At 39.3% G+C, this 19,305-nt stretch overlaps 1 protein-coding gene across 1 annotated transcript in view; it reads left to right on the forward strand.

The window, feature by feature from the left end:
• The window catches only part of Ppm1h (protein phosphatase, Mg2+/Mn2+ dependent 1H), a 197,692-nt gene that overhangs the window by 78,527 nt on the left and 99,860 nt on the right, over nt 1–19,305 (forward strand). The window contains exons 3-4 of the mRNA XM_042698853.1: nt 10,278–10,622; nt 18,465–18,577. Coding sequence (XP_042554787.1) covers nt 10,278–10,622; nt 18,465–18,577 — 458 coding nt within the window. The remainder of the gene's footprint in view (nt 1–10,277; nt 10,623–18,464; nt 18,578–19,305) is intronic.

The raw sequence follows: 19,305 nt of genomic DNA on the forward strand, positions 1-19,305 counted from the left end.
AAATTTAGGAAAGTCAAAATATGTGTTTCAAAATACTTCTTTTATGTTTAAAACCATCTTCATCTTCCTTGGAACTTACAGAAAACCTGCAATTTCTTATCAGATAACAAGAAATTCAGTGAAAAGAAGAATTATCACAGGAATATGTAGTTGAAAATATCAGTGATGTGCAGAGAAACTTAGCAGAAGTATGATTTTATATATGCTATTTTTTTTTCAGAAGTAGGGATTAAAAGCAAAGCTTTCCACTTGTAAGGCAAGTACTCTACCACTGGGAGGCATGACCCAGTCTTTTTGCTTTTAGTTTGTCTTTCAGATAGGGTTTTGTGCTTTGGCTCAGAGCTAGTGGAGATCCATCTATCTCTATGTCTCAAGTAGCTAGTATTAATACTAGCTCATATCCTCTGCCCCCATACTGGGGATTGAACTCAGGCCTTATGCTTGCTAGGCAGGTACTCTACCACCTGAGCCATATCTCCACTCATATTTCTTATACTTAGCAGCAACAAGGTATCCCAGTAACAATGAGATGACTTTTTCTTACTGTAAATAGCTATCATTTGATAAAGACATTAAGGTAACCTTAAGTCATGTTTCATGTTCATTCATAAAAATTATTTGATCCCCTTAGTATATGTAAATCTTTAATCCAAAAAAGTCAACTTAAGCCTTCTATTTTAAAACAAGCCAACCTTCAAAAAATGGTAAATAAAATAATAAAGTATCTCCTACGCAAGTGAGGTATGAGGAATAAAGGTAATGTCATTTCCTGTGATTATCTGAGTTCTTGATAGTGGTGACTTATTTCTAAGAAATTCCACAAATCAACTTCACATACAAAGTAAAATGTCAGGAGTTACAGAGGATATAAAACTTCAACGGGATACAAATTTAAAAGTTTGAAAGCCTGAAGAAATACAAGAGGATATTACTTTATTTTCCTTTTAACTGCTCCATAATGGACCTGTGTTTTGGTTTGGTTTGGTTTGGTCTAGTTTGGTCTGGTTGTGGTTTGGCTTTCTGAGACAAGGTCTCATTGTGTATCCCAGGCTACCCTTGAACTCCAAGATCCTTCTGGCTCAGCCTCTCAAATGTTGAGATTATAGGCCTGTTATATATATGTGTGTGTATATAATATACACACACACACACATATATATATGTTTAATGATATACTTCAAAAGATAAGTAAAAATGTCTCTTTTGAGAATAAGGAAGAAAAGTTTCGAAATCTCTGATAAAGTAGATGTGAAGTATATTACAATAAAATATTAGTCATGACAAGTGAAAGCAGAACTGTCCTTGTGCATGGACCGCATTGAGTTCATCTGTTTGTGAAGTCCATTGGCTTACAGTTTGGTAGATGGAAGTTGACACTCCACAACAATGTGAAAATCTTGAACATTCCTATGTCTTTCATCTGGAGACCTAGTGTGGCTAGCCAGGAAATATGGGAATCTAAAATGCTGAAAAGACACTTTCATATGATTATCCCTTAGGAAAGATGCTGTGTTGAGAATAGTATCCCCAAACAGCCTTTTACCTTCTTCTGAAGGTCTTTTAATTAACCAGACCAAGATGTATGAGAATTGATCAGCCTTATTCTGTTTTCTTTCTTTTGATATAAAAGATTTTTAAAGAGGTTTGGTGTATCATAGTAATTGCCATCAACATGTAAACTCATTTTCCAAGAGCTTTTGCTTCTTTTCAGTTCCCAAGTATTTAGTCCTTCTAGGATTGAGATAATAAGGGGGAACTGTAACAATGTAACTTCTATGAGGAAGGAAAAATCTCACTAAGGCATCTTATAACCTTAGTGTTAAGAAATGCATGTCTTTATTATAGAATAAGTGGAAAAATAAATGATTATGGAAATCACCAAAACATCCCCCTCCTCCTCCTTCTCTCCTCACATATGACTCCCTGTTTGGAGCAGATTTGGGACTTGAAACCAGACTTGTGGACAAGTGCATTTCAAGCCCATTTCCTTAAAATTACCCTTTTGTTGTTTAATTTAGTCAAAACACATCAAAGTATGTGGTTTCTGTATCTGTTAGTTAGTGTCTAATTACAATAACAGGAGATGGCGATGTCAGCATCAGGGCCAAGTTCATCAGCAGGGGAGAGGGAAGCTGATTATCTTTCTCAGCAGAAGACATGGCAGCCCTGTGGGAATTCAAGGCAGTGTGAGTAAATTGGAGCAGGAGAGGTGGTAAGGGAAAGAGGAATGGGACAATTTCAACTGTGAATGGAACATCTGCCATTCTTCCACCCATTTTCTGTAAGAAGGGTTCTTTCAGTCAAGAACATTACAGTGAAGGGCACTTCTGGCTCCACACCAACAATCCTCCTGGAAATACTTGGATTCATTTGGCAATTTGTTCTATGCAGTGATGTCACCTTAAAAAATGCAATAGGAGTAGTTATTATCCATTATTTATTGGGTTTACAGTTAATTTTGACTTGTTCTGAGTATGTCAAGAGAATCAAAACTATATATAATGTGTATATTATCTATACATAATACATATGTATATATTATGTATTATTTGTGTATATAACATATGTATAGATATATGTATAGCTAATGTATATGTGTGTGTGTGCATGTGTACCAGTCCTGGGACTTGAACACTGGGCATGGGTGCTATCTCTGCTCAAGGCTGGTGAACTACCACTTGAGCCACAGCTCCACTTCCACATTTTTGGTGGTTAATTGGAGATAAGAGTCTCATGGACTTTCCTGCCTAGACTGGCTTTGAACAACAATCCTCAGATCCCAGCCTCTTGAGTAGTTAGGATTATAGATATAAGCCACCATGCCCAGCAGAGTATATAATATGTATGTGTGTATATATATATATGTGTGTGTGTTTGTATATGTACATATATATTTATATATACACATATACATATACATATATCTATGTATATAAATTATTCATAGATTATATATGATATATTATACATAGATGCACATAGATGTGTGTATATGTATACATATATACAATATGTGTGTATCTATGTATATACATTACATATACACACATATTTGTATATAGGTATGCTATGTGTATAATTATATATACATATAATATTATATATACATATATACATATATATGCAGGACAGCAATGGATTCTTTCCAAACACGTATCTCTTAGTTCAGGGACAGAGAACTCTTGCCATTGATTAAGAGGAGTTACTTTGCCACTAGGTATTGATATCAGCCAGTGTGATTTTAAAAGTTATTGCATTAGTTGGTCCTTATTTATTTCCCTGAAGATAGGTTTGAAAGAGATATATGCAATGCTAGGAACACAACTAAAGCTTGGTTCTACAGTAGAATTCCCCACTGTGGCAAATCTTATTCCCAGACTGAAAGAAAACAAGTAGTGTGAAGAAGTAAACATCTTGCTTAACTTGTAATCTAACTGCCCACAGCTTTAGGGGGAAAGATCATGGAAAGGGAAATAGCTTTTGAGATTTTATTTTCTGCTTTTTATTGTTTTCTTAAACAGAATTTGTATGATAGAAGTTGATCTTAGCGCTTTGCCAATATCAGTTTGTGTAACTTCATAATTCATCCATAGGTATGCATTACTACTGATGAAGAACTAAGACACGGGGCTGGGAGGTGCAGAGCCCACACAAGCTAGCCTCAGAGTCTAGATTGTAACATTCCTTTTCCTGCATTAGCAGTTGAAGAATATAGCAGTTCTTAATGCTGATGTGAACAATTTCAACAAACATCTCTCCTTTCCATTATGATTCCTCTTTTTTAGAGAACTTGTGAATTCAGAAATGGGGTCACAGCTCTTACTGACTCAGGTGCAGAACAGAACTAAAATGAAATTGTCATCCTTTCAGTCCATATAACTTGCAAGTCCATAACTGTCTAAGTTATGGAATGGTCATTATTCACATAAACCATGACAAGAAGATAAAGGCTTCTCACTGAATAGCAACTATCTAAGTTTGAATCCTGGTCCTATCACTTACCAGATGTGTTAATTTATGTAAGTTACCTGATCTTGTCATACCTCAGTTTCCTCAGCCGTACATCAAGAATAATAGTTCCTTCCTTTCAGGGTTAAAAATATGAAAATCTGATGCTTGATAAATTCATCCTGTGGTTGTTATCCTAATAGCTACACTTGCAGTTGTATTTTAGTATTATTTTACAATACTTAAGATTTTTCTGTAATTAATTTAGGGAGAAGTTACTGATACTAAAATAGTTAATATACCACAATACAACTTCACTGCAAGTAAAATTTCACATTTGCAATATCTTTTACATTGTTGATATGGCTTCTCTCAAGGCTGTGTAAATATCTGAGTAGTTTATAATGTAGGAAAAGGAGATAAAGGTTAAGTGCTCAAAGCATGTATATATATATATATATTTTTTTAATTGTAAAGGTGATGTATAGAGGGGTTATAGTTACAGTAGTTACAGTACAGTGTATTCAGATAATCAGTGCATTTCCTTTTCAATATGATCATATGCACATTGCTATTGAGCCCTTGTGATCCTCTTCTAAGAATATCATACTTCCCGCTGTGTGAATGTTTTAGAGCCCTGTTTAATTTATCATGACCAACTGTAATTTTTTGTCTTTTACTATCCATTGGGTTAACTTGTAGAATTATAGGCACATTCTAATTATTACAAATGAAGGAAAACATGCAGCCTGTGTTTCTTTGGGTCTGGCTTACTTCGCTTAATATAATTTTTTCCAAGTCTTCCCATTTTGTTATGAATTGAGGCAATGCCATTCTTTCTGATGGAAGCATAGAATTTATATATATGTATGCATATACATATATATATATATATATACACATATACATATATATCACAGCTTCTTGATCCATTTGGCCAAAATGGAATGCTACTACACTGTTGGTAGGAATGGAAACTTGGTCAACCACTCTGGAAATCGGTATGGAGGTTCCTCAAAAGACTAAACATAGAGCTTCCCTATGACCCAGCAATCCCACTCCTGACACAAACTAGGCCACACTAAAGCCACCAGCACAACTATATTCATTGCAGCTTTTTTTTTTTTTACCATAACTAAGATATGGAATCAACCCAGATGCCCCTTGGCATGTGTGTCTTATCAGAAGGCATCCAGAGGATATTTTTCCCTGAGGATGAGTTTCTAGATTAGAAACCTTCAAATCACCAGTAAAAACAATTTCTGGGACTGTATCCCATTTTTAACATATAATATAAAATTGTTTTGCAACTATAAACATAAAGTCATATAGTCTAAAAAACAGGATTCTAAAATAATAATGATGAAGAGTTGTATGATATTAAGTGTATGATAGGCGTTTTTCTGAGTGGTTTTTTTCATAGTAATTGGTTCTGTCTTGCTAACAGCACACACTTTCTGTTGTCTCGAGCTAATGTCTCAAGGCACCTGCTATCATCAGCTCATGTTCCATCAGGAACAATAGCAAGTTCCATTCCATATTTCAACTGCTCCCCTGAATGTTTTGGTTCTTTGGGCGTAGATATAATTATTTAAGATATGGCCATAATGTTCTTTTTTTTTATTGTGAAAATACTGTACAGAGGTGTTACAATTACATGGGCAAGATAGTGAGTACATTTCTTATCAAGCATTGTAGCCTCCTCCTTTGTTTACCCTTCCCATCCCTTCCCATCCTCCCTCCGCCCCCCCCCCAAGTTGTAAAGTTCGACATGACAACTTGTACTTCTCATTTTTGCAACAGGTCCACCTGTATCCTTATTTAAACGACTTGTTTTTCCCCTTCCCCTCCACAAATTATACCGACATCAAATACAGTGAAAGCAGGGGTTATACTGTGGGGGAGGGACATACAAAGCAACAAAGAAATAATCTTATAATTGCGTTAGAAACAAATGCATGAAAGAAAAAAAACATTTAAAATACATATCTTAGGGTTCATTTTCCTAACATCACCTTATCTGACCTTTTCTGCTTGACTCATACATATACTAGATATTGCAAATAAGGGAAATCATGGGACCTATGTTTCTTTGGGCTTGGCTTACTTCACTTAATATAATTTTTTCCAAGTCTTTCCATTTCCTAACAAATGGGGCAATGTCATTTTTTCTGATGGAGGCATAGAATTCCATTGTGTATATATACCACATTTTCTTGATCCATTCATCTACTGCACTGATAGGTCCTTAATTTGCTCATGTTTCCTATCAGCACCATTTTTGTAGGGCCTTTATTTTTTTGTAAATAAATAAGGCCTGTGGCTCCTCTGTGAGGATTAATTTGTCTTAAAATTAATAATTTAATCTATTATACCACTTAGCTGGGGAAACCAAGGGCCCTGTAATGGGTCACAGTTTACCAGAACTATTGGATGTGGGAAAGTACCCAAGCCACTGCAGCTTCCAGATGTCCCATTTAATGTCCTAATGTGTGAACACTCAAAGAACTTATTTCTACCACATGAGGGCGCCAGTGTCAATCTCTATGAGACACAGTAGAAAGGACAAAGTTCCTCATTTTTTTAGGTAAAGAGTATGAAAGGACTCCTCATGATTCCTTTCATACTTACAGATTTTTAAAGCTCCGCTTCCTTTCTGTTATTTTAGTTTATCTATGTTTATTTTATTTAAGTGTACTTTTTTGTAAACCATAAGTGATTTCTATGAAGTTTGATTCATAGGTCAGGAAAAAACTGGCTAAGCTAGTCAGTTAATGAGTATTCCTTCTTCCTTATTAAGCAGAAACCACACTCTGGTCAGCAGCAGTATCCATGGGGCTATGAGGCTGCAGCTTCAAGAACTCAGACCAATCTTCCATATGTCCCTTCTAGTAAATCTGGAGGGTAGTATCTTCACCTTTTTGTGCAGGATGATGTTTTGAGCTGCAAATAAAATAAAATACATAGGAGTGTTAAAATTAGTTACATTGAAGTGGTTATCAAAGAATTAAACAAATTTGTAATGTATTTTACTTTTTATTAGTGCAGCAGATAACAAGACCTAGTTGTAGGCTTGGTAATATCTGTAAACTTGAAATAGTAGTGGCACCGACAGTAATTCAATATATTTGAAATGGCAATGTATTGATTCTTTTGACAAGTATAGGTGCTGGTATTAACACTGCCTTATATTCTGAATTAGAGAAAAAAAATGTAGCTTTCAGTAATATTGCCTTATATTCCTAATAAGAGAAAATGCTAACTTTCAAGGTTTGTGAAAATAGATTCATGGACTCTCTACATCTTATTTACAGTTGCCCTACACTAAGAATCCTGGCCTGGGGACTCAGCTTTGTTTTGTGTGCCTGTGCTTGCCTGTGTAAGCATCTCTCCCTTCTATTCATGCCACAAGTTCTGGGATACTAGATAAACAGGCACGTCCTTTCTTTTCCATGTCTCCAGCTCTTATTGCAGAGACTAACAACTCTAGCATATCCAAATGTTAATGAAGTCCATATGACAAGAAGCACAAAAGCAATGCTGTGCAGGATTTGTGTGTCCTCCCTGCCAAGACCACAAGGGCCAAAGTGTTTTTGACTTCCTGTTCCACTATCCTGAACCTGCAGCTTTCATCCTTTCATTTGTTTATAAAGGGTTACTACACCTACAAGTGCTGCTTCTATTATACAGACAGGAAGCAGAAAGGAGAGAAGGCAAAAGAACGGATCAGTCGAGTTGGGCCTTTTTTTTAATCTATCAGGAAAGCAATATCTTTCCTGAAAGTTCCATCCAGGAGACTTCCACTTCATGCCAATGTATCACATTACAACACATAGGTGCAAGAGAATCTGGAAAGTAAGGTTTAATGGGTCCATTGCTGCCTCAGAGTTGGTAGTAAGGAGAAAGGAAACAGATGTTGGATAAGAAGCTTTCCACCAGATTTTCCCATCTAAGTCATCTGGTACTCTCCTGTCCTAGGTTTCTAGGTTGATGCCTTCTGTGTCATCTTTCATTCCTTCCCAATCAGGCTTGGCCTGTCTTAAGATAAAAATTCTTCCCCTACTCCCCCAGCTCCCACTAATCTGTTTCTTCAAACAGAACTTTCAGTTAGTAGAGGCATTGGGGGGATTCCTAGGGCTGCCCCTCATTTTGGTGGAGGACTGAAGCCCAGATGACTTACCCAAGATTGTGTTGTAATGATGTGGTAATAGGACAACACACGCATGATCCATACACATTGCTGAGCCCATCACTGGACATCAGTTGCATTTAGCCTCCCACACCTCTTCTCCACTTACATTTTACATATCTGAAAACCACAGCAAAGAGGGTGTTTAGCAACAGCAGTATTCCACTTGTGCCTGACCCAGATAGACTCTAATCTGACTGCTATCCAATCAGCTAGTAGGGTGGAAGGTGGAATCAGAATCCAGATCTGCTGGTCTTGATGCCACTGTTCTTTCCACCTCACATTCCTCTCCGTCACATGGCCTACTGTGTGTGCTTCTGAATTTTTTCCTCTCTGTCATATGGCCTACTGTGTGTGCTTCTGAATTTTTTTTTCTTTTCTTTTTTGGTACTGGGGATTGAATCCAGGACATTGCACTTGCTAGGCAAGTGCTTTGCCACTTAGCTACACCCCAGCCCAGGGTTTTTTTGTTTTGTTTTGTTTTGTTTTGTTTTGTTTTGTTTAGGAAACAGTTTACCTTCAAAGGCCATCCTCACTTTCACTCTCCTAATCCTTGCTGCATTGCTTGAGTGATTCTTTAGAAACAGCGTGATATTGTCGTCACATCTGATTTTTCTGTCATTCTCAGGATAAAGACTTTCAAGGTCTTTCATATGTCCTGTAAGGACTGAGTGGCACAGACACTTTCCTCCCCTCCTTTTCTTGTTTTCTCACCACACGGGCCACACGGGCATGGTTTGGTCTCCTCCTATTTTTCATGCATTCTTCCTATCACAGGGCCTTTGCACTTCTTGATACTACTGTCTAGTATTCTTATTCTCCTCCTTATCTTGTATAATGTGACCCTCTGTGGGATGACCTCATGACACCAAGAATCCTTCCATATAGAAGTGACCAGATGTGCGATTTGTTTGTGTGAGTGATTTTTGATCAAGTGTCTGTCTTCCTCACTGGATTATTAAATGCAGGACAGGTCTCTAATATCTCTTTCAGTCAATCCTTGAGCCCCATTGCTAGTACAGTTGCTGTCACATAGATTTTTTTGGGGGGGGTCCGGTCATAAGGCCTGAACTCTGGACCTGGGCACTGTCCCTCAGTTCTTCAGCTCAAGGCTAGCACCCTACCACTTGAGCCGTAGCACCACTTCTGGCTTTTTTTTTTTTTTTCTGCTTATGTGGTGCTGAGGAATTGAACCCAGGACCTCATGAGTGCAAGGCAAGCGCTCTACCATTGAGCTACCTTCCCAGCCCCTGTCACATAGATCTTATACATATGTATAAGGTAGTTTAAATTGTAGTTCAAATTACAACTTGAACTAGTCTAGAGGTCCACTGGTAGCTACTAAATCTATGGTAGAGGAAGAGAACTCAGGTAAATTCAAGTAAGAGGGACCTAAAAGGTGCCAATGACATCAACTGGAGAAGCAAAGGAGAGAGGAGTAAGAAAAGCAGGGTTTGGGGTAGTAGGGGGAAACAGGAGGAGGCAACAATGCTCAATAGGAAATGTACTCATTACCTTGCTCATGTAACTGTAACCCCTCTGTGCAACATTTTTACAATAAAAAACATACAAAAAAAGAAAATTTTAAAAAAAGAAAAGCAGATTTGAACCAGCTTCATCTTGTGAGACCCTGTGTCTAAGGGAAAACGTGTTCTAAATATTTGGGGGTTCAAGCAGGGAAAATGGGACAACTGTCTTGAATGTAAGGGCCCTACTAGGGGAAAATGTAATCAACTTTTTCCTTGTGTTTGAAAAGGGCTCAGCTTTCTCCAAAGACCCCAAGCCAAACCTGGGATTGAAGTAGAAGGGAGATGAAGAGTTTGATGGTGAAGCTGGGTTTGTAGAGGCTCTGCTGTATGGAGTTCTACTGCACACCCTACACATCCAGTTACAGTCGATCTCCAGCTCCCAGTAGTAAGCCGGTGTGCAAGCTTCTAGGCTCTTCCACAAGGTGGAGAGGCAGGGGTCCTTCGCCCCGTGAGTGGTGTTGGGCAGTAGTCACTAATCAGGGGAACCCGCCCCTCCAGGTTTGAACCCCACTGTTTTCAGACCTAAGACAGACTAAAGTGGATGCCGGGAGGAGGGGCCCGGGACAGGGCTACTGTGGGTCTTACTCTTGCCTGTCACCCTCTCTCACCAGGAATCCGAGGGTGTGTCTTGCCACTACTGGTCCCTGTTCGACGGCCACGCGGGGTCCGGGGCAGCCGTGGTGGCGTCGCGCCTGCTGCAGCAGCACCTCACCGAGCAACTGCAGGACATCGTGGAGATCCTGAGGAACTCGGCCGTGCTGCCCCCGACCTGCCTGGGGGAGGAGCCCGAGGGCGCGCCCCCCAGCAGCAGGACTCTGACCCGAGCAGCCTCCCTGCGCGGAGGGGCGGGCGCCCCGGGGTCCCCCGGCACCCCTGCCACGCGCTTCTTCACCGAGAAGAAGATTCCCCACGAGTGCCTGGTGATCGGGGCTCTGGAGAGCGCCTTCAAGGAGATGGTAGGTACAGCGCCACGGGCCGGGCCTCAAGCTGAATGCTTGGCCTGAAAGGTGTCCTCAAAATGCACGTTGCTGGGAGACAAGAAAATAAGGTTGTGGCCTGAGTGCCAGAAGATGAAAGAGAGGGCAGGCCCAGGGCGTGAGGTCCTGCCCGGTGGACTGCGGCCCAGGGCGTGAGGTCCCCGCCCCGCGGGGCTCATTGCTTCCTTCTGGGCGCCGGCGCCCACCTACTTCATTGAACTGTGAGAGTGGCAGCCATCTGCTTTACACGTGCAGATGGAGTCCAGGTGTTTAGTAAAGTGCTCAGAAGCACCTAGACACAGTCTATATAGATCTGGCCTGCAGTCGGCTATCAGACCACATTCCAATACATGACTCACCCAGATGCAAGTGTAAGCTTAGCCAGACAAAGAGTGGAACCCACAGGCCAGTATCCTAGAAGCCTGGGCACAGGGATTTGTTTAACTTTGAGGTCTGAATGGGCCTGGCTTCTGAGAATGAGCTCAGGCAGAATGTTCAGCGCTTCCACACTGACCTCTGCCAGGCAGAAAGGCCCCCAGAAGACCCCCTCCACTTTGTTCTGCACCCTCCCCACCGCCCCCTCACCCTCATGTCTGAGTTCACTTGGTACTGAGGCAATTATTTTGATTCCAGAGATGTTCTTTCCTGAGCAGCAACCTGCATGCAGATCAAGAGTAAGAGATATTTAAAGTTGTTTATAAGGACTCTTGGAGTAAGGCAAGTGGGTGGTGGTGTCCTTAAAACCTGAAAATTCAAAAGCAATGACAAGCTGTTCTGTGAGGCAAAAAAACTAGAAGCATCTTCCCAGAATGGAACATTCACTGCACACATGTCAAATCTCACCACACCACTTCAGGCCCCGGTTGGATGAGAGGAGAAAAGACAGTGAACACAGGAACATCGTCATCTGACATCTGATTTGTTTGTAAGGAAAAATTTGTTCAAATATTCATATTGCAGATTTGCATCTGTTTTCAAACTCCTCCCTTCTTTCTTCTCAGTTTTTCTTGCTTGTCACACACATAATATGCCCATTTTATTAGAAATCTGTTTAAAATCTCTCTCTCTGTCTCTGTCTCTCTCTCTCTTACACACACACACACACACACACACACACACACACACACCTGGTATACTGTACCTCTGCAGTCCCAACAAAAATACCAGAAGGCTTGAAAAGATAATTTAAGGAAAAAGGAAATCAAGATAGAAAAATTGACTACTGCTGAGGCGCAGCATAATATCTGTGGCTCTTGTAAAAGCTCTGATGTCAATAAGTATTTCTACACACTGATAATGCTCAGGATGCTAAGTATATAACTGCAGCAAGAATCTGACAGTGGGCCCTCACCTGGTAATGAGAACAGCCCTCAGTTTACATGATAGGAGTGAAAAACTGAAGGAAACTGATTTTCATCTCCTTCAGCAATCTCTGGGGCTATAGGCCATCTTGAACTTGAAACCACTGCTGCATTCTCAATTTCACCCACTAGAGGCCATTATCACATTGAGTAAGGCCTCGGCAAGGATCTTGGGCTGCTCCTGCCTCTTCTCTCAGTTTCAAACTCACTATTTCTCCATCCTCCAAAAAGAATGGTTGAATAGAAAGATTTCTGACTTATAGAGGTAGCGAATTCCATTGCTGGGGTAGTTGCCTTTGTCCTGTTAGGAATCAAATCCAAATCAGCAGCAATTAGCCTTTTAGTCTATAACAAGGTGGGCAGTTTGTACTCCAAATGAAAACCTCATTGAGAAAAGTACTTAACAAGGAACCTTAGGGTTTTGTTGTTGTTGTTGTTGTTTTTCAACCACAGGCAGGTCATTTTTCAAATATTTTTGGAAAACAGTTGCCAATCCAAAAAAATAATCTATCAAGACAGAATAAGCAGTTGATATTTCAGTAGATACTATTCAGAAAGTAAAGATTTAATGGACAAAGAGAAAAGCATGCTTTGAACAAGGGGAGGTGGTAGCAGTTTTATCAAATGCTGCAGTTCCTTTGGAAACATTGCTTTCATCTTTGACACTTGGGTTGCCTGGCACAGTGTGGGGCTTGTGGGAAAGGTGACCTCTGACCAGTGGCCTTTAATACTTACTGTGTGTGTGCTGTCAAGGGCACACAGTAAGTATGTGCCATTGTTGAGTGTCATCTTGGATCTTCTTTCCTAGTGAGAAGACTATGTACCCAATTCCTCCTGTATCCAGCATGGAAAAGGATCATGGCTCTAAAATCATGGCTCTAAAGGAACACAATTTCAATAAACAATATTATTTTGAAAGAGCATTGCTCAAATTATTTTGAAAGAGCAAGTTCATGTATGGGCCACTCTTATGATCTTAAGCATCCTAGAGCCAATGGTTGGCATGTGTTGATAATAATATCTATGACTTATTAACTCATACTTTGTCAGGCACTGCCAAAGGTAAATCTGATCCGAAAGCAAAAGCAACAATATGGGAAGTTAAATAACTTGTTTAGAATCACAGGTAGACAATGGCAGAGCTGGACTATAGATCTAGATATGTTGTTCTAAATCTTGTCTCCCAGATTTCATTAGACGATCTCTTACACTTCTTCATTTTTTTTTAACTTTAAATTTACTTCCCAATATGCTTTGTAAATTTACTTCCCAGTAATGCTTTGTAACATGCTTGGTTTAAGCAGCTAAGCTTTGTTGCTTGTTCCATTTAGGTTGGTGTCTTGGCCCCGGATGATTGATAAATAGATGAAAAATGTCTTCTAAGTCTCAGTTTCAAACTCACTATTTCTCCACCCTCCAAAAAGAATGGTTGGATAGAAAGATTTCTGACTCATAGAGGTAGCCAATTCCATTGCTGGGGTAGTTGCCTTTGTCCTGTTAGGAATCCGATCCAAATCAGCAGCAATTGGCCTTTTAGTCTATAACATATATACAGGCTTTGTGTTCTGGACATAGCCACAAGGATCCTGTCATATTCCCTGTCGTAATGAAGAATGTATTAGAGGTTTAGTTATTTGTGAAACTACCATACATCTTCCAGTAAGTACCAGGCAGCTTGGTTCTGCTGATGAAAGAAAGGAAGGAACGAAGGAATGAAGGAAGGAATGAAGGAAAGGAAGAAAGGGATGGGAGGGAGGGAGGAGGAAGGAAGGAAGGAAAGAAGGAAGGGAGGGAGAGGAAGGAAGGAAAGAAAAAGAAAAAGGAGAGGAGAGAGGAAGAAAGAAAGGAAAAAAGAAAGAAAAGAAAGAGAAAAAATAGTAGAAATGTGACCAAGGGGTCAGGAAAGGGGCACAGCAAAGGCAAAGCTTATTCTAGTTTATAAATCTTAGCATGTACTAAAAATTAGCATATCAATAAGTCAAGAACTTGTACTTTTTTTTGAGACAAGGTCTCCCTATCCCAGGCTGGCCTGTAATTTGAAGTCCCCCTAGTTCATTCTCCTGAGTGATAGGATTATAAGCATGAACCACCACATCTGGAGGACAGACATCTATCTTTAAGTGTGAGTTTTGATTTGTCTTTGTTTCTGTTAGAACCAAAGTTCCTTCAGAAAGGATGAAGCTGTATTTCCGTAGTAGCCAGCAGGTGGCAGTGTTTGTCAATACTCTCCCACCCCAACAACCTTCCACCCTCCTAGCCTGGCTGGCTGATGGCCTTGTTCTCAGAATAGACCAGGATGAGACCTGGATACTAAAACCATGCAGAATCTTATTATTTGTGACTGACACTATTAGCAGTGTTCTCAGAACCATGGTTGAACCAACTAGGGGATGCTGCCAGGACCTACTGAAACTAACCAACACTCTTGCTGACACATACTGCTTTTTTTTTTTTTTCAGTCTGAAATTGGTAGGAAACAAAACCTGATCCTGAAATTGCATCATTAGTGAGACTTTCAAACCAAATTACAACCATTGTGGGTAAAATATAATTCTTTCCTGTTGAATCAGTCTTGAATCAGTCTCTTTTCAATCACATACATCTCTTTTCTGTTCCCATTCCTTGAAATAAAAAGGAGGAAAATAAAATCCCAAGTCTGTTTTGTGACATAGAGGTAAACCTAGCTTAAATTTCATACCTAAACAGTTACAGCACACAATACCTTAATGCATAATACCTTAGTCCTGCCAAACAGAATTCCTTAGTCCTAGCAAGTAGAAAGTTACCTTTCAACATCTTTAGAGCACTTGATTGAATAGATAGATCAATTATCTTGTGAAAGGAATCTTATGAGTCATTTAATGATCTTTAGACCATACTTGAAAAGGTTAATAGTATCTTGATATGCTTCACTAGTAAATTATTCTAGACTTTGTGTTGGAATTCATTGACAGTTAAAATGGAAATATTCCACAAGCTATTGCTTAGCCCAAAGCAGTAGACAGTTTTTTCTTATAGTTGTACTCACTGATTTCAGAAAAAAAAAATTGCTCTAAATTTAAAGGCTTTAAAAAATAGTCACATACTTTTATTTTTACATAGAGTGTAAAAAGCTTAAGCTCATTTGAGAGATTGAGGGTTTGAAGGGAAAAGGCAGTTAATTCAATGGTAAGTGTGTCTTTATTGACTTCATTTATCACGTTTAATCTGATAGTAAAAGAACCACCCAGATGGTCCTTTAATGTTCCTTTCAGTACTGAGATTTTTTTCTAAACATCTTTTAAAGAGGAGTAGGTGGTGTATGTAGAAAAAACTAAATGTGCTATTTTGGCTTTTAAGGAGGAGGGAAGGGAAGCAATTATTTTTAGAATCTGTTCTAGTTACACACAGTTTTAGAAGAAGTGGAAGAGTATGTTTTAATGCCAGTGAATTCTTTAGGGACGTAGAGTCTGCAGAAACACATCTTTCAAATCCTTGTCACCGCGATCTCAGAGCACACGTGTAATGAACGTGTGTGAATTTTCATGTGCATATTTCCACACAGATGTGGAAATGGGCCTCTGCGAGCATGCACAGATAAGCAGTTTCTTGAATAAAAATGTAGTTAAGACTTTAGTCCACTCTGAGAAAGTGCTGCCAAATTTAGCATTCCTTCCTTATTTGAAGAAAGCTACAAAGGGAATGTAGTTGAAGTGTAGAAAAAGAGGAAAGAAAAGAATGAAATCAAGTATTTAAAAAAAGCAAAACATTGTATTAAGGCACACCAGTAATGTAATATAATAAGGGATTAACAATAAACTGACTGGAATGTTCCCCTAACTTCCAAAGGAAATATGAAATGCCTTAGCAAAATCTTGGTGTTGAATACTATGCCTTTTTTCCCTCTCCCCTAAGGATTAAATAATTTTAAAATCAGACATTCTTGTGTTAGTAGCCCTGATAAGAACACCCTCCTCGTGCCCACCTGTGATGCAGAATAAACTTGCCTATCTGAATGCCTAAGAAACTCTTCCATGTCAACTCTTTTTAGACTATGTACTGTGGAAATTAACCCCATTGGATTGTGCCAATCCCCCATTGGTTTGTGCCTATCATTTGCTTAAGTCTGTCAAACATTCACGTTCTAGTCTATATACAACATAGAAGCAATTGGATACTCAAGGAACTTTTTTTTTTTTTTTTTTGGTCAGTCCTGGGGTCTGGGCCTGGGCACTGTTCCTTAACTCTTCAGCTCAAGGCTAGTGCTCTACCACTTAAGCCACAGCGCCACTTCCAGCTTTTTTCTTTTTGCTTATGTGGTGCTAAGGAATCGAACCTAGGGCCTCATGCATGCAAGGCAAGCGCTCTACCACTGAGCCACCTTCCCAGCCTCTGTATTGAATATTTATGAAATGTACATGTATTGTCAACTTTTTAGGAGTCATTTAAATGAAAAAAATGATAAATGTACCTACAAAAGATTTATTAGTCCCGTTTACATATTTTGGAAGTGAAGCAAAAAAATTCTGATACCTAGATATTTTCTTTCTTCTCTTTTATTTTCTTGAGAGAATTCTTGCTCTTCCTAGCCTTTACCCTCAGCCTTTGGCCTTCCTTGCGTAGTGTCTGATTACAATTCATTTTTGCCATTGATTGCGCTTAACTGAAGTAAGGGCTGATGCTTAATATCTCTGTGAGCTTGCCTGGTCAGTTTTTCATTTGTGAATTACAGAATCTGTTCCTCATGATAAAGCACAGGTTAGATGCTGGGGAGATAATTCCAAAATCTGAATATTTTGTCATTTCTTCATTTGTCTATTTAACAGACATTTATTAAACTGCCATTTACCTGACCCAGTGTAGATGTTTAGAATTGCTCTCAATTGGGATGCTTCCAGGCTATGAGAAGTATTCATCTGGTCTGCTAAGCCCTGGCTCCGTGTTTATCTACTTCCATGCTCACAACCATTGTCTAAGAAAGACAGTTCATACCAAGTTCTCATAAATGTTCAGTATTTAGTGTAGTGCTGTGAACGTCATCCTCATGTCTCAGCCCCTCTGCAACTTTTGATGCTGCCCTCCTTTCCTTTATTGGGATATTTTCTTCCTCACCTTTAGACTATCATAACCCACACACATCCTTGCTCTATGCTTTTTCTCCTCAGTTCTCTGTCCCCTTATTCAGTTCATTCTAGCATGTGGTTTCTCTTCTGGGCTGTTTCTGTATATTTTATCTACTTACTCCTTAACCAGTCTGCTGTCCCAGCCTGTCCCTCATCTTAAATTCTTTTGTTCAGAGTTTTCAGTTGGTGATGTGTCTATCTTTATATCACCATCTCTGGCCCTAGGAGCATAGCACTTGCTAGTAAAATGCAGAGCTGAATTCTCTCCCTTTGTGACATGAGGAGGCTGGCAGAAGTGGCTCAGTTCTAACTCGGGGAGGTTTTAAGACTTAGAAAAATACTCAGGAATTCAATCAACAAGCAACATCTTGAGAACAGCCACAGTGCCATTTTTCCTCTTGTAAATTTTACGCAACCCTCGTTTTCTATTCCTCTGCCCCAACAGTAGTAGATAAGTTTTAGCTTGACAGTCAATGTTTTTCTCCATTCTACTGGTATTTTCCTGAAGACACAGGACCCTTGGTTCCATCACTAACACAGGGTTTTTGCCAAGGCATCTGCCTTGATTTGTATAACTGTCTATGAAAGTATTGATTGGCTTGTAATTTTCTTGAAGATACCCTAATAGTTAGAGTTTAAAGGAGCAAGAACCACTTTGGAATCCAAGCTCTAGCTAGGGCAGCGTACCCATTTCTGTGTAACTGCGCAATGAAATTATTAATGGTATCCTGAGGCTATCATGAGATTCTGAACTCAGAATGCTTAGCACACTGTCCAGTGTAGGGAAAGGACTACATGGATGTTGGTTATCTTTAGGAGTATGTCATCATTGTGAACCAGTAGCTTTAGGAAGCAGAAAAGTCAGGTCAGAGATAAATACATGTTTGACTCCTACCTGTGTTGTTGAATAGCAGACAGTTCTTCAAATCATCTCTTCTATTTAGCCAAAAAAGGAACTGTTTATTAGAGACTTTGGAGCTAAAAACATTGATCATATTCCAATACGTGGCACTTTTAGCTTCTCTATTTAATAGTGTTCTACATGGCAGCTCCGACAGTCCATACAGACTAAACATTCCATAAGCTATGATTATTGAAAATGTTTGACATTTCATTCTTCTGCATTTTGTCTGTTGGTTCTGTTTGCTATGCTTTTATTCCTGTCTGTTTACAAATGGTCTATCACCTCGCAGTTCTGTACCAGGTTGTCTCTGGAAATGCTCATTAGGTGGTAGGAAAGAAAGTACAAGGATTTCCTTGTCCCTCATGGAAATATATCCAGACTCATATTGAGAGGTGAGAAAGCCGTTAATACAAGTTCCTACACAACTCAGCACTTATTTTCTCTTCTTCTCCAGGATCTACAAATAGAACGAGAGAGGAATTCATATAATATCTCTGGTGGCTGCACCGCCCTCATTGTGGTGTGTCTTTTGGGGAAGCTCTATGTGGCAAATGCTGGAGACAGCAGGTAAGCAAATTGGTGGTCTGGTCGTTACTAATTCCTCATGTCTTCGGATAATATTTATCTTGCCTTTAAAAATTATATCACTGTAAATAAAATCATTCTGCTTGGGGTTAGATATTGAAACACATAGGCCTTCTATATCTAATAAAAACGCATTTAAAAATAATCAAGTTGGTATTAAAAGATAAAGGCAGTCTTTTACTTGTTCATAGTAGCAGCTCATGTGTATACTTGAAATTAGTCTCTAAATCAGTAATACTCAAATGTATTTTTTGGCTTCAGAGTCTGTTTTCCACGAATGCTTAGTAGAGGCAGAATACGGGAGAGTAGTGGGGCAGGGTAGGGGCTCCAATGAAATGAGTGTTTGCAGGGAGACTGGCAGGACTCCCTAGCTCTCTGTACTTCCCACAGTGACTTTGCGCTGTCCTCTCCCAGGGACCCAGGAATTCCTCTTTTTATGAAAGTATCCTTAGAGGCTGCAGTCTCTTCTGGGGTTCAACTAAAAGGGAACTTTGGTCTAGAGAACCCAATGAAACCTTATATCCAACATTGCTAGGGAATAAGATAAGCTGATATTAATTTAATTTTATTTTAAATAAATGATGCTTCATCACTAATGGTATGGGAAATTTTTAAATTACAGACTTTATGGAAAAGTGTTCTAATATGTATTATGTACGTTGGTAGTAAAAAGGTTGTCTGTATGGTGGGACCTTTTCCTAAACACAAAC

Source organism: Dipodomys spectabilis, unplaced genomic scaffold, assembly GCF_019054845.1.
Source record: "Dipodomys spectabilis isolate Male_0828 unplaced genomic scaffold, ASM1905484v1 ptg000234l, whole genome shotgun sequence".
Taxonomy (NCBI): Eukaryota; Metazoa; Chordata; class Mammalia; order Rodentia; family Heteromyidae; genus Dipodomys; species Dipodomys spectabilis.